The 16,088-nt window shown below is 44.9% G+C and overlaps 2 protein-coding genes across 4 annotated transcripts in view; one reads left to right on the forward strand and one right to left on the reverse strand.

Moving 5' to 3' along the window:
- Positions 1-14,948, reverse strand: part of POLR3B (RNA polymerase III subunit B) — a 527,519-nt gene extending 512,571 nt beyond the window's left edge. Inside the window, exon 1 of one of the 3 annotated variants that reach the window (XR_003856035.1) lies at positions 14,708-14,948. Coding sequence is in view for 2 of the 3 variants with exons in the window: in XM_029597388.1 (XP_029453248.1) it covers positions 14,708-14,779 (72 nt within the window). In the remaining variant the exon portion in view is untranslated. The remainder of the gene's footprint in view (positions 1-14,707) is intronic. The other 2 variants (XM_029597388.1, XM_029597387.1) reach the window with 2 other exon arrangements.
- On the forward strand, positions 14,947-15,811 carry PRKRIP1 (PRKR interacting protein 1). The gene has a single exon (XM_029597389.1). The coding sequence runs from the start codon at positions 15,036-15,038 to the stop codon at positions 15,609-15,611; it is 576 nt and encodes a 191-aa protein (XP_029453249.1). The 5' UTR covers positions 14,947-15,035; the 3' UTR covers positions 15,612-15,811.
- The last annotated feature ends 277 nt before the right edge of the window (positions 15,812-16,088 follow it).

Raw genomic sequence — 16,088 nt, forward strand, 5'->3', positions numbered from 1 at the left:
ACGGCGGAAAGGCGTATAGCAGGGTCCCCGGTGGCCAGGTCTGTACCAGGGCGTCGATCCCCTGGGACCGCGGATCCCGCCTACAGCTGAAGTATCTGGATACTTGAGCGTTGGATCTGTTTGCTAGAAGATCCATGTCTTGAGTCCCCCACCGATTCACTATCATCTTGAAGGCTGTGGGTGACAGCTTCCATTCTCCTGGGTTTAGACTTTCCCTGCTGAGGAAGTCTGCCATGGTGTTGTCCTTCCCGGCGACGTGGACGGCGGAGATGTCCTGGAGATTTGCTTCCGCCCAAGTCAACAGAGGGTCTATTTCTAAGGACACCTGTTGGCTTCTGGTCCCGCCCTGCCGGTTGATGTAGGCCACCGTCGTGGCGTTGTCAGACATCACTCTGACCGCTTTGTCTCGAAGTCTGTGGGCGAACCGCAGGCAGGCTAATCTGACCGCCCGTGCTTCTAGGCGGTTGATGTTCCACCCCGCCTCTTCTTCGTTCCATCGCCCTTGGGCGGTTAACTCTTCGCAGTGCGCTCCCCACCCGTGTAGACCGGCACCTGTGGTGAGCAGGGTCCAGGTTGGGGAGGATAGTCTTGATCCCCGGCTCATGTGCCTGGTCTGTAGCCACCACTGTAGCTGGGTCCGGACTCTGCCCGGTAGTGGTAGACGTACAGTGTAGTTCTGGGACCATGGACTCCACCGTGATAAAAGTGATCGTTGCAGGGGCCTCATGTGGGCTTGCGCCCATGGCACCACTTCCAGTGTGGATGCCATTAGGCCGAGGACTTGCAGGTAATCCCATGCTGTGGGACGAGAGGCGCTCAGCAAGGTCTGGAGCCGGTCCCACAGCTTTGATCTCCTCGTGGGGGTCAGGCTGACCTTGTCTTCCTTGGGGTCGAATCGGACTCCTAGGTATTCCAGCGACTGCAAGGGCTGTAGGGAGCTCTTGTTTGTGTTGACTGCCCATCCTAGGCTTTCCAGTAGGGTTATGACTCTGCTGGTTGCTTGGTGTCTTTCCTCCGGTGATTTTGCTCTGATCAGCCAATCGTCCAGGTAAGGATGAACGAGGATTCCTTCCTTCCTGATTGTTGCCGCCACCACTACTATTACCTTGGTGAACGTCCGGGGTGCCGTGGCTAACCCGAAGGGTAGTGCCCGGAACTGGTAGTGACGATTCAGGACCTTGAAGCGTACGTAGCGCTGGTGTTCCTGATGAATTGGGATGTGTAAGTAGGCCTCCGACAGGTCCAGGGATGTGAGGAACTCTCCTGGCTGTATTGCGCGTATGACCGATCGTAGGGTTTCCGTGCGGAAGCGTGGGATCCTTAGGTGTCGGTTGACAGACTTGAGGTCCAGGATGGGCCTGAATGTACCCTCTTTCTTGGGTATGATAAAGTAGAAGGAGTAATGTCCAGTATTTATTTCCCGTGTAGGTACCGGGGTTATGGCTTCGAGGGCCAGAAGTCTGGTCAGTGTAGCTTCCACTGCCGCCCTCTTGCGGGGGTCTTCCGGTGGCGCATATGGCTGGTCCGCCCGGGGTTCAGTTTGCATTTTGACAAAGGCGTGAATCCCCTTAAAAAACTCTACCCAAGAGATCGACGCTGGGTCTAGGTTGAGGGGCGCCGGTTCCCTGGGGGTCCCCGTCTGTGGGATGGACTCACTGGGGCCTGCTAGGTCCGGGGTGCCCCCTGAGGAGCTAGCACTGGGCCCTGGGTGGGACTGGCCCCGACCTGGATCTCCCAGGGCCTCCTCACAGTGTGCGCATAGGGTGTCTGCTTCCTCGCTCTGTGCGGCTCTGATGTGGCATGCTGGGCAGAGGCCTTGAGCTTTTATTCCTGTTTCCGGAGGTGCCCTTTCTGTGGACGCGTAAGCTCTTATGCGCTCCATTGCGTCTGACATGTGCGCGCAGATGGGCGCCTAGCCGTAGATGGACGCCTTGTAGTGTGTGCGTAACTTATGTGCGTAAGGTTGTATGTGCGCCTAAGGTTATGCGCACAAATAATTTTGTGCGCTTAGCTTAATTTGTGCACTCGGATTGGTCGGCGGGCAGCGTGACGAACAAGGCCACGATGGCGACGGCGAGCATGCGGGCAATATGGCGACCTCCTTGGAGGGTCTCCACGTGGGCAGACCCTGGAATAGCCGGGGCCTAGCCCTGCTAGGGCGGATCAACCCGGTGGCACAGATTCCAATCGCTGACCTGTGCTCCTCCTCGATCTCCGAAGACCGGGCTAAAGTAGAAGCTTTCCACCTTACCTTGTCTTCGGCGCTTCCCAGTTTCGCTCCGGGCGGTCTCCGGCTGCGGGGGGAAGAGGGCAAATACCTTGACTGCCACGCTCGAGGGGGTGCACCTGCTGCCTCTCAGCCGCGCACGAGATCGGGGGCTAAGTCCTCGCCGCGATTTGGCCGCCGGACCGAGGCTCACCTCCAAGGGACCACGGAAATCACCTTGGGAAACTCAACTGGGGGAGGGACCAGAGGGTATCACCGCAGGAGTGCGGGGCTCGTCTTCAGGTAGGTTTCTTCTTTAAATTTCGGGTTTTTTTCTTTAATTTTGGTCTAACACTCTGAGAGCGTGCAGATAGTCCCTAACTGCTATGGAGACGGAAAATACTGAAGAGCTGCACTTCCTGCAGGGGTATATGTACTAGGGGCTGACGTCAGATTGAAATATGATCCATCTCCAACTGCTAACAAGAGTATACTATGCCCATTGGTCCTGGGTCCATCTGCTACACGCTAGGAAATGACATTTTCCGTTTTATTAACAATTCCCTTTCTAATAATTCCCAGTATTCTGTTTGCTTTTTTGACTGCTGCAGCACACTGAACCGATGATTTCAATGTGTTGTCCACTAAGACGCCTAGATCTATTTCTTGGGTGGTAGCTCCTAATATCTAAATTCTGCTGAATACTTGTATGACAAAAATATCTTCAATATGGAACACAGTCAACATGGATTTACCCAAGGGAAGCCTTGCCTAACAAATCTGCTTCATTGTTTTTGAAGGGGTTAATAAACATGTGGATAAAGGTGAACCGGTAGATGTACTGTATTTGGATTTTCAGAAGGCGTTTGACAAAGTCCCTCATGAGAGGCTTCTAAGAAAAATAAAACCTCATGGGATAGGAGGCGATGTCCTTTCATGGATTACAAACTGGTTAAAAGACAGGAAACAGAGAGTAGGATTAAATGGTCAATTTTCTCAGTGGAGTGCCTCAGGGATCTGTACTTGGACCGGTGCTTTTCTATATGTATATATATATATATATATAAATGATCTGGAAAGGAATATGACGAGTGAGGTTATCAAATTTGCGGATGATACAAAATTATTCAGAGTAGTTAAATCACAAGTGGGTTGTGAAACATTACAGAAGGACCTTGCAAGACTAGAAAATTGGGCATCCAAATGGCAGATGAAATTTAATGTGGACAAGTGCAAGGTGTTGCATATAGGGAAAAATAACCCTTGCTATAGTTACACAATGTTAGGTTCCATATTAGGTGCTACCAACCAGGAAAAATATCTAGGCATCATAGTGGATAATACTTTAAAATAGTCAGCTCAGTGTGCTGCCACAGTCAAAAAAAGCAAACAGAATGTTAGGAATTATTAGGAAGGGTATGGTTAATAAAACGGAAAATGTCATAATGCCTCTGTATCGCTCCATGGTGAGACCACACCTTGAATACTGTGTACAATTCTGGTCGCCGCATCTCAAAAAAGATATAGTTGCGATGAAGAAGGTACAGAGAAGGGCAACTAAAATGATAAAGGAGATGTAACAGCTCCCCTATGAAGGAAAGGCTGAAGAGGTTAGGGCTGTTAAGCTTGGAGAAGATACGGCTGAGGGGGGATATGATCGAGGTCTTTAAGATTATGAGAGGTCTTGAACGAGTAGATGTGAATTGGTTATTTACACTTTCAAATAATAGAAGGACTAGGGGGCATTCCATGAAGTTAGCAAGTAACACATTTAAGACTAATCAGAGAAAATTCTTTTTCACGCAACGCACAATAAAGCTCTGGAATTTGTTGCCAGAAGATGAGGTTAGTGCAGTTAGTGTAGCTGGGTTCAAAAAAGGTTTGGATAAGTTCTTGGAGGAGAAGTCCACTAAAGTCAAGAGGCTGCCAATGAAGAGTGGGTGACTCGCCAGAATGATGGCTACTGCCTGGAGTCAATACCCTTATTAAATAAACATACACAGGCTTACGGTGACTCCATCATCGCTCTAAGCTTCAACAGCAAGAGGAAATGTGGAAAAAAGGATTCACACTCACAAAGAGGGGAGTAGCTGGCTTGTTACGGCGGTTACTACCCCAAATCAAATAAGCCTGATACTTCACTTTCAATGCATATACAGCAAAGTTCTCTGCTTCAACGGCAGGGGAGAAGAAAAACTGATACTTCACACATCCAGCAGAGCTCTCTGCTTCAACGGCAGGGGAGAAGAAAAGAGGGTTCGCACTCACAAAGCGGGGAGTAGCTGGCTTGTTACGGCGGTTACTACCCCAAACCAAATGTGCCTGATACTTCACTTTCGATGCACATCCAGCATGGCTCTCTGCTTCAACGGCATGGGAGAAGACTTATAAGTCACGCATATCCAGCATAGCTCCCTGCTTCAACGGCAGGGGAGAAGAAAAACAACCAATAAGGGCTAATAACATAGTCTGGGTAAAACACATAAGCATGGGTGCAGCTTGCTTATTGTGGCGGCTACTACCCCTAACGAATCAAGCTAGATATTTCACTTGGATGCAGCTCCATCACTGCTCTCTACATTAAAGGTGGGGGTGGAAGGGAAATAGAACCAAGAGCTAAGAGAAACAAATAAGTATGAGAGAAAATATCTGTGAAGCTTGCTGGGCAGACTAGATGGGCCATTTGGTCTTCTTCTGCCGTCATTTCTATGTTTCTATGTTTACTTAGGGAATAGCCACTGCTATTAATTGCATCAGTAGCATGGGCTCTTCTTAGTGGTTGGGTAATTGCCAGGTTTGGCCTCTGTTGGAAACAGGATGCTGGGCTTGATGGACCCTTGGTCTGACCCAGCATGGCATGTTCTTATATTCTTATGACATTCGTAGAACACATCACGTCGGTTTACAATTAACTCAAAGAAAGGAAAATTACATTTAACGGGGGTGGGGCGAGGGGAGCAGGCAAGAAAAGGGGAGAAGAGAAGGGCTGGGAACAAGAGGCACTAAGAGTAGAGAACTGAAACGAAGTAAAGAGGAGAGAGAGAGGAGAGGAGCCAAAATAGCTATAGAAACTTACTATATTTACTAATGATGGGAATGAAGGGCAGAGCCATGGGGGTGGAGTACTGGAAAGGAGGCTACCTGATGATTACTACCCTTACTCAATAAGCCTTCAAACTCCAACATTGCTCTCTGCCTCAAAGGCAAGGGGAAATGTGGAAAACAGGATTTGTATTCAGACAACCACCAACAAGGACTGAACTTCACAATCTGGGTAAACAAATAAGAGTGGGGGTAGCTTGCTTATTACGGCGGTTACTACCCTAAACCAATTAAGCCTGATACATCACTTTGAATACATATACAGCACTGCTCTTTGCTTCAACGGTAGGGGGAAATGTGGAAAACAGGTTTTACATTCACACAACATCCAACAAAGCATTGATCTGTGCAGGCTGGGTAACCAAGCATCGGGGTAACTTGCTTGATGCGGCGGTTACTACCCTTAACCATTAAGCCTTATGCTCACCTTTGATGCAACTCCAACATTACTCTCTGCATCAATGACAGGGGATGGCAGGAAATTTGAATCAAACAGTTACCAACAAGGGCCCTGAACTTACTGGTAGATGAAACAGATAACTATGGGAAAATAAGTGTGGGAGCTTGCTGGGCAGACTGGATGGGCCGATTGGTCTTTTTCTGCCGTCATTTCTATGTTTCTATGTTAAGTTCTTGGAGAAGTCCATTAACTGCAATTAATCAAGTTTACTTAGGGAATAGCCACTGCTATTAATTGCATCAGTAGCATGGGATCTTCTTAGTGTTTGGGTAATTGCCAGGTTCTTGTAGCCTGGTTTGGCCTCTGTTGGAAACAGGATGCTGGGCTTGATGGACCCTTGGTCTGACTCAGCATGGCAATTTCTTATGTTCTCTGCTGCTATATGAATTAAGGACTTGGTGAGAAGTGTGATAATAAAAAAAAATTTATGGTATACATCTGTGCGGTGGAATTCCAGGGGGGGGCACTGCTTGTAAATTGAGGCCTTCTTTCGAACTGTCTCTCTTCAGATAAGTAGAAGAAATAATGTATCTGTTTGTAGTCGTAGGCCCACAGTAAAGAGTCATAAAATGTAGTTCTTCAAGGTTAGTTAGTTTTCCATGGCCCTTTGGAATGTCAGAAGCAAGCAAATGTTTCCTTTCACCTTGTGACCTTAAATCAAAGGAGTGCTGTTTTAATTACTAGGCAAAACTGTATTTAAGATTAGCCAATTCAACCACTAATCAAGTCAGTCTCTTAGGCTTATGAGCTGACTTCCTTATGCGCATAAGAATAAATGCTTTTTGCTCATGAGAAATGCACTGTTTCTGTCTTTCCTGGAGCCCTTGATAAACTTTTTTACCGCAGATGGTGCATTGTTTGGGAATCAAAGGAGGGAGTGCTGGCCTGGCCTGATGCAGGACAGCAGGGGAGAGGATGCCTGCTGACCTGGGCCAGGACACGCACAGCCCGTCCCTCTCTTGATTCAAACAGAATACAGGACACAGGATCCCTGAAGGTATTTCTCATTTTTTTCTCTCTGTTTTTGTGCGATCCCATTTGTATTGCACTCACATGGAGACCTTTAAGGGAAATGTGCTTACTCAATTGTTTTTGCACTGTTATTAAGAGACTTGTGTATTCCTATGAATATCAAAGCGTTCAGCATTACAAAGGTACCTGTCACAGCAGTTAGCTTAAGGGCACACGGCTTTAGAAATAGCTTGCAGCTTAACAGACAGGGCATAGGGCGCAAGCCTCCAGTTACGCAGACAATTTGAAAAGCTTGCTGCTTACTTATTTATTTAACATTTTTTATATACCGACGTTCTGGTAACAATGTTACCAATCACTTCGGTTTACATAGAACTTAGAAATGACTTAACTCGAATGTCTTACAGAGAACAGGGAAACTATGGAACTTGGACAACATTGAATTGATTAAATAATAACTTATACAATATACAATATATACAATTTTAACTAGCAGAATTCCTATAAATTAGGTTAATCATGTAACAAGTGGTTGAAGATTGGCAGGAGGGAAATTCAGATTAAATCAAGGATTATTAAGCAATGTGGGATAAAGAGATCATTAACCAGGAAGGAAAAGTGATATAAAAGATCAGTTCAGGTGTAGGCTTGTGTGAAAAGCCAGGTTGAGAGTCTTTTTTTGAATGTGATGGGGCACTGTTCGAGCCTAAGGTCTGCGGGGAGAGAGTTCCATTGGTTAGGACCTGCTGTGGAGAAGGCTCTTTTGTTGGAAGATATTTTGAATGGAGGTATTTTTAGCGAACCTTTATGTGCAGATCTCAGTGGACGGGAGGATGAGTGTAGTTGCAAAGGTATCCTGAGGTCAAGGTGTGATGTTTTGTAGATAGATTTATGGATGGTAGAGAGTGTTTTGTAGAGGATTCTATATTTTATAGGGAGCCAATGGAGATTCTTTAGAATTGGCGTAATGTGTTCCCTTTTTTTGGCTTTAGTTAGAATCCTAGCGGTGGCATTTTGGAGCATTTGTAGAGGTTTTAGGGCAATAGCTGGGAGCCCAAGTAAAAGAGAATTGCAGTAATCAATTTTTGAGAATATGATTGCTTGCAAAATTGATCTCAAATCTTGGGGGTGGAGTAAGGGTCTGAGTCTTTTTAAGACTTGGAGTTTGAAGAAGCATTCTTTCACGGTGTTATTGATGAAGCTTTTGAAATTCAGTTGGTCATCCATGAAGACTCCTAGATTTCTGACCCGGGGAGATAGAGGGGGTGCTGCCTGAAGTTGAGTGTTGGAGAGTTGGTAGTTGCCATCTTGGGTGATTAGGAGGAATTCTGTTTTGTTGGCATTTAGAATTAGGCAGAGATCAGCAAGGAGATTGGAAATGGAAAGGAAGCATGAATTCCAAAAATGAAGGGTTTCTTGGAGAGATATGGTAATTGGAATGAGGATTTGGACATCGTCCGCATATAGGTAGTGGGTTAGATTTAGCTTAGACAGTAGATTACAGAGAGGGAGCAAGTAAATGTTGAATAAGGTCAGAGATAAGGAGGATCCTTGGGGGACGCCTAGATTTGTACTAATCGGTTGGGATTCTTTGTTGTTGATCTTAACTTTATAGAATCTGTCTTGAAGGAAGGATTTAAACCAGTTGACAGGGCGCAGGGCAGTAGAGCCAGCAGCTAACAGATAGGGCGCTAGGCTTCTGGAACTAAATACCGGGCCCGGTAAAATACAGGGAGGTGAAATCCCTGGATATACAGCCTAAGGTAAATAGGCTGGGACAGTCTAGGCAGACCAAAATCAGGGAGACGAATTCTCTGGGAAAGTCTAGGACTGGGATACAGGAAGACAAATTCCCTGGGAATATAGCCTAGGAAAAGGCTAGGATAAGTATGGAAAGTGCACCCCTGCTTATGATATTAAAAAAAAAGTGAAAAACGGGGACAAAAATACAATAAAATTAGACCATACAAAATGTAAACGGGATATCAGGGGATAGCAAAGGGAATCTTGATTTCTTGGGAAATCTTGCATACATGGAGTATTTGTGATACAAGAGGAGAGTGTCTGTAATCCGACAAAGGATTGCTACTTAAGAAAAAAAAAATGGGAGATTTACCCAGCAAACAAATACAAGAACCACCATTAAAAACCCTTGCTCATTATATCTGGAAAAAATATGGACCAGAATCAGTCCGATATATGTTTAAATGGCATCATGCCACTAAGGGGGTATGTCCAGCTGAAGGTACCTTTAGAAAAGTTACGGCAATTAACAGAATTTCTGCTATGGTAGATTGGTTTGAAAAATTTATTTTTGGCCAAATGCACTATTTCTTTTGATCTACTTTGTGGGCGCCCATTGTAGACTATTTTTACTTAAGGAGAACTTATTTAAAGTGATTGTGAATTATTTATCTGTATATATGTTAATAAATGTGTACTGGAAAAAACTATGCAAGACAATTTAACAACAATGCCAGTTAGCCTATGGTTTAAAGCCCTTGCCCTGCTTGCGAGGCAGAGGGATTATTAGAGGAACATAAAAAAGGGAAAGTGTAGCTTGCAATCTGGTTTTTTATTTATGTCTGATTTCTGCTGTAGTATAATGCATTTCAATTGTTATGGCAATTTCAGCACTTGAAAGAGCACTGGGAGCTGGAGAGTTAACTGAGTTAGCAGGTAAAGCTCCAGGCAATTCATAAGCACAGTAGGACACGGTGGGGGAGAACTGGTTTACTTTACTTTTGAAAAATATAAGCAAACTGCTGAGGAATCAAAGTTGTGGGGAAAAGTAAGTGATTTAATTTAGTAGATTCTTTCAGAAAGATTGGTTTCGTCAGCTTTCTCTGGCTGGCTAACATTGAATTTGGTTAGAAGTTAATAAGCTATTGAGTTTGTAAACAATAAACTTAAAAGACTTTACAGCAGACATAGGAGATATATTGCATTTTGTATTGAAAACACCTAGTTTGGTTCATGTTGATTTAAGTTATGAGATTGATTTACGGGTCTGAAGGATAGGCAGTGGCTGCTTCTCAGCATGACAATTTAACCCCCATAACTTATTTCTCTGGTATGTTTGGGTTTTTAAATTGTGAATTAAGGATTGTGACATATGCAGCACATGTACCAGGAATTAGACAATTACAATTAATTCCACATTTAATTTTCTTCAGATCCTTCTAAAGGGAGCATACCCAATTCCCCATACGGAATAACTGGGCTGCCCCTACCTAATAAGGTTGTTATATCTAAGGAACCCCTAATAGACAGATTTTTTAGGTTTACAGCTGAGTCCTGTACAAAATCAAACCCAGGATCTGCTGCTGCTTAGATGTAAACAGTTCTCACTACCATCAGAAATGTTTCACAGGGAGCAGAATTCATGAATTGTGCTCTAGTTCCCCTGACAGTTTTCACTGCTTCACGTTACACTTAAGACAATGGAATAGTAAAGGCTTTGTTTCAGCTACTGGAGAATCTCTTTTACATTTGCAGACTTTGCAGCACAAGAGATTACTAAGCAAGGTTGCCAATTAGCAACAAGGGAAAGCAAGATTACAAACAGTACAGCAGCTGCATGGATTTATAGAGAACTAAGAAAGCTGCAGGCTGTACCTTTAGCAAAAAGGCAGGCTGGGTAAACCCAACTGGTACTGTTTGTTATGCTTTAAAGGTTTTAGATTTGATATTTGATATTATATGAGCGGTGCACAACACATGTATCAGCATATGGGTTCCAAACTTACAGACACCTTCTTTGTAACCAGGGCTGGAAAATAAACTATGGTTAGAAATGTTTCTTAATATTTGTCATTATAGTGATTTATATGCGAAAGAAAAGAGTAAAGGAGCTGCAGATTTAATAAACTCCCAACTAAGTTAGCATTAGAAGAATAAAACTATGATGTGGTAATGTAGTGTCTAGAGTTAATCACACAAAAATGAGGATTCAGAATTAACCATGACTTACAACATTTATAGTCCCATACATTCTACCTCACCTGACAGTTATCCCAGAAAGTTAAGATACTTTAGTTTGTTAATGTTCTTTTTGTATTGTCTCACCCAATTTTGCCTAGGCCATATTGAAGTAGAGATGTGTTTCCTGCATTCATTAGGTCTTAAAGTATTAAAAGGTAAACTTCAAGTATGTCAATTATAGATAAAATATTACGCTTTGTTCACAGTTTTACATAATGCAAGGACTCAGGTAATAACATTGGAACGCATGACAAAGTATCACCTCCTTTTACAGTCAAGGAATATTATCTTTCATCACTGTTCTGCTCTCACCCCCGCTACCATGTTATTATAAATAATTGATTTAGAGATTCCAGACCATGATTGTGCAGTACTGATGGAGTATGAATTACAGCCCCGGGTAGGCTTAAAAAAGTATCCCTCTTTCTAATGCTGACAGTTTATTTTGTAGATGGCTCTGCTCTCCATAATGATAAAGGTTACCTGGAGGTTGGATACGCTGTATGTACCCAGTGGGAAGTGTTGGAAGCTGGATCTCTCACTCATGCACGACCAGCACAGACAGCAGAATTGGTAGCCCTCATTCGGGCTTGTTTTAGAGGAAGGGGATTATGTCTCACTTATGGAGCATTATGGAAAATGAGAGGATTTTTCACAACAAATGGAGAAATGATTAAGAATGGGTCCTTTGTTAAAAGTTTTGCTAGAAGCTATCTTGTTGCCTCTTGAGCTGGCAGCAGTTAAATGTGCAGCATAGCAAGGAAGATTCAACTGTATCCAACGAGAATAACTTGGCAAGATAAAACAGCCAAGCATGCAGCTCTGACCAACAATACTGTGGGAATTACAGGATGCCTTTTGCTAACACATACACCACATAGAGAAAACAAAGACTTTAATATTAAAAATTTGATTCAGTGGCAGGTGCAAGATAAGGATTATTGGAAGTTGTGGGCAAAAGGAGGGGCCACTATCCAAAATCAGGAACAAGATCAAATGATTCGGCCCAAATGACGACGTAGTGGCCCCACCCCCCCACCCCCGACATATATTGCCCCATATTTTACTTTCTCTTCATCAGGCATCTCATAATGGTTATGTTCTTTCACCACTGGTGGGGACTGGTTTCAGCAGCCAGGGCTCTGGCTATTACCATATATTCTCAGTATATGCAATGTAATTTGTACAAGGCCTCCAAGGGTTTGGTCATTACTCCTGCACACCTAAAGCGCTCCCTGGGTCCTTTTTTTTTTTTGGCAAATCCAGGTTGATTTTATCGAATTGCCTTACACGTATGTACTAACAATGATTTGCAGCTTCTCAGGATGAGAAACTTTTCCAGTAATAAAGGCAGACACAATCTCTATAGCTAAGGTTTTACTGAAAGAATTTATTCCAAGATATGGAATCCCAGAATCAATTGATAGTGATCAGGGGACACACTTTGTGAATGACATAGTCATTAAGTAAGGCGTTAGGCATCTCTTTCAGGTTCCACACCCCTTACAGACCTCCAGCCTCTGCCCTTATAGAGAAATTCAATGGCAGGCTAAAAACTAAGCTGGGTATTATCATGGCTGCAGCTCACTTAACCTGGCTACGAGCTCTCCCTTTAGCTCTAATGACATTGCGGGCATCACCCCATTCCAAGACAGGGCCTACTCCATTTGAAATAGTCACTAGACGACCAATGGCTATTGGTCTAATGCCAAAACCCTCCACTGCTCTCATATTTTCACAAGAAGTATATCTTAACCATTATTTGTTTATGCTGCAAAGTTTTGACTTCACACTGGCAGAAAGTAAGAGCATCTTTTCCTCCAGTGTACCCTGCATCCACTGAGAGTGTGCAACCAGGTGATTTTGTTTTTCTAAAGATTTTCCGACAGAAGAACTCCTTGACCCCCAGGTGGAGGGGACTTTATCAGGTACTTTTAACCTCACATTCTGCAGTAAAGTTAGAAGGACACCTTACCCGGGTACACCTTTCTCACTGTAAAAAGAGGCTTACAGTACTACAACAGCAGGAAGCTCCGGGACACAGAACTCTCTCACGAGGCTACTGAAACGGACATGACCCTGCTTTTCCTTCTCTGGGCAAACTGCACAGATACGATGACCATCACCTACAAAAGGGTTACTATTGTGTGGTGAAGTATCATCTGTCTGTCTGCACGATGGGACTTTGTGCATGAATGTTTTGACCATGAACTAAACATGACTGTTCACCTGTATAAGATTTACAACAAGGTGGTGGCTCTCCCTGGGGCACATCCTTCTTACTGCAGGGACTATAAGCATAAATGCCCCAGGTAACCCCCCCATGCTTTAACAGGACTTTACCTTGTTGTGACCACAGCAAGAGCAGCCAGTCCATGCGATTCACCAGCTGTGCCCTATGGAGGCTGAGAAAAGGATTCAGGGAACCTGCTCTACTGTTTATGAACACAACCTCAGGTGTACTGGGAACTATACACATGATGAGTACACCCCTTTCCCCATGTTTCGCCTCCCGGGTGCTCCTCTCTGTTACTGCGATATAATTTGTACCCCGGTATAGCACTGTCCCATTGGTTATCCTCTTTCCACCATGTCTCTGAGATGCCAATTAAGTCTATGTCATCATTCACTGCTATACATTCTAATTCTCCCATCTTACTTCTTAGACTTCTGGCATTAGCATACAAACATTTCAAAGTTTGGTTTTTGTTTGTATTTTCATTCTGCTTTTTAATTGATAGGGATAAGTTAGAATTTTTTAGCTCAGGTGAGTTTTTAGTTACAGGCACTTGGACTACTTTTCTTATTATTGGAACCTCATTGTCGGGATGCCCCTTAGTATCCTTTGAAGATACCTCTCTCCGAACCATGCGCTGCTGAGCGACTGTCGGCTTTCCCCTTTGTTCTAGTTTAAAAGCTGCTCTCTCTCCTTTTTAAAGGTTAGCGCCAGCAGTCTGGTTCCACCCTGGTTAAGGTGCAGCCCATCCCTTCGGAAGAGACTCCCCCTTCTCCAAAAGGTTCCCCAGTTCCTAACAAAACTGAATCCCTCTTCCTTACACCATCGTCTCATCCACGCATTGAGACTCTGGAGCTCTGCCTGCCTCTGGTGACCTGCGTGTGGAACAGGGAGCATTTCAGAGAATGCTACCCTGGAGGTTCTGGATTTAAGCTTTCTACCTAAGAGCCTAAATTTGGCTTCCAGAACCTCCCTCCCACATTTTCCTATGTCGCTGGTGCCCACATGTACCACGACAGCCCCAGCATTGTCTAAAATCCTATCTCCCCCTCTTGTTGCCTCCCCCTTTTTAGAGAGAGGGAATACAGGTGGGTCAGGGATTTCTGAAGATGGGCAGTCTTCACTATATTCAAGGGAGGGTTCAATAATATAACAAAATTAGCAGTCTCTAGGATGGGGGGGGGGAAGAGAGGCAGCCAGAAAGCCTTTGCATTCGTACTCAATTCACCCCCCCCACTTGCCCACACCAGATCCTTTCTATCTACGTTACATAGGCCCACATCTCTGGACCAGTTAGCGCAAACAGCAGAAGATAAAACAGATCATAACCACATTAATTCGGTCTGGTTTAGGTCAACCTAGCTATTATATCTACTTCTCATTAGGGTAGTGAATAGTGCATTCAACCACAGTTTAAAACACAAATTTAACAATTTTAATGCGTTATTAGATAAACCCCAAACACAGAGAATTTAACAGAGGATAATGACCAAATCACCCATTTAGTTTCCTAACTCGCTTTCTTCGGCAGTACCATAGATCTCAGTTAATCTCTGGGTTTCTTTCACTTTTGATAACTGAAAATCTTGTGTTTATCCGTTGCTTTCTTGAAGCATTACTTTTGCTCGTTACACCATCACCACGGAAGGCTATTTCATGCATAATCCATCCTCTCCATGCAGAAATATTTCTAATATTTCTCGAGTCGAACCCCTTTCATTTCCTAGTTTTCTACCCAACTTCTTACCTGCACTGTATCTACAGGAGCCACAAGCTGCTGGGGAGTAAAGTCTCCAAGAGCCTGGCTCAGAACCTCCATAGTTCGACTGCCAGTTATCGGTTATCAGACCATTAATTACCCTCTCCACGTGCAAACCCGGTTAATAGCTTGCACGCGCGATGCGGCCTGCGTGGCGCGTTTTATTGACGTCCATGAGGACTTTTTTTTATGCATATCTATAGTGTAGGAAACGTTACGCAAGTGTCTATCGGCGTTTGCGTATTACGTCACCGCGTTCTGCACAGTGACGCTCTACGTCTGTGTGATAGGTCACGCGGTACGTTGCTACGGGAAGATGGCTGCGAGTAGGGCCTTAAGTTGTCCGAAGGCCCCGCGGGCTGGGAAGGAGGCTCAGCCGTTGGTGATCCCGCGCAATGCGGTGGAAGAGCAGCGCCTGAAGTTGGAGAGGCTGATGAGGAACCCGGAGCGACCGGCACCGGTACCTGAGAGACCCGGACTGCCGAAGTCGCGTGCGCCCCCCGAGTTTGTGCGTGATGTGATGGGCTCGAGCGCGGGTGCCGGCAGTGGCGAATTCCACGTGTACCGGCACTTGCGGCGGCGCGAGTACCAGCGGCAGCAGGAGCTCGAGCAGCGAGCGCTGGAGCACAGGCAGCAGGCGGAGGAGCAGCAGCGCGCGACCGAACGGCGGCAGCAGGCGGAGGAGCGCACGGCACGGAAGCGCAAGAAGAGGCAACGCCGCCGGGAATCTCTGAAGAAGCGGGGGAAGCCGGAGGAGCGTCGGCTTCCCGAGGAGGGGAGCACCGATACCGACTCCAGAGACAGCGAGCCCGGGGACTGGGAGACCCCTGGGGCAACAACGCTCGGAGTCTCCGAGGAACTGTGTCTGACCTCGGCTGTAATTGAGGCGTAAACTTTCATCCCAACAAGGCTTTCCTGGGTACGGGTATCGCGCTGAGATCCCAAGGACTGGTCTGGAATAAACATGTTGTCACTATTTCCCAGGTGGACGCCGCTTCCTTTCTGGCGTTTCAAACAATTTGTATTTATTAGCTGCAGCTGTAAATTCTGCACAAGATTAAAACTGTCGAAAGTTGGGCGTGTGATATTTTACAGTGAGGTCTGTGGTATCGTTTCTGCGCTTAGGTAACTCCATAACCAGAAGCTCAAACATATTTTTTTGTGATTGCGTTTTGTGTTTCTGCGTTAAATGTGATCGCTTGTATTTCTGTTTTTATGGCACTTTAGACATACAGGAGGCTGACCAAAATAGACATCTTCCTATGCTTTTAATAATATGGAACCAGCCATCTTATTATTTTACTAATTTTTTATGGGGTAAATGGAAAAAAGAAGAGATCAAAACCAGCAGGAATCTGGTCTGTTTTTA

The sequence above is a fragment of the Rhinatrema bivittatum genome, chromosome 4 (assembly GCF_901001135.1).
Source record: "Rhinatrema bivittatum chromosome 4, aRhiBiv1.1, whole genome shotgun sequence".
NCBI classification, from domain to species: domain Eukaryota; kingdom Metazoa; phylum Chordata; class Amphibia; order Gymnophiona; family Rhinatrematidae; genus Rhinatrema; species Rhinatrema bivittatum.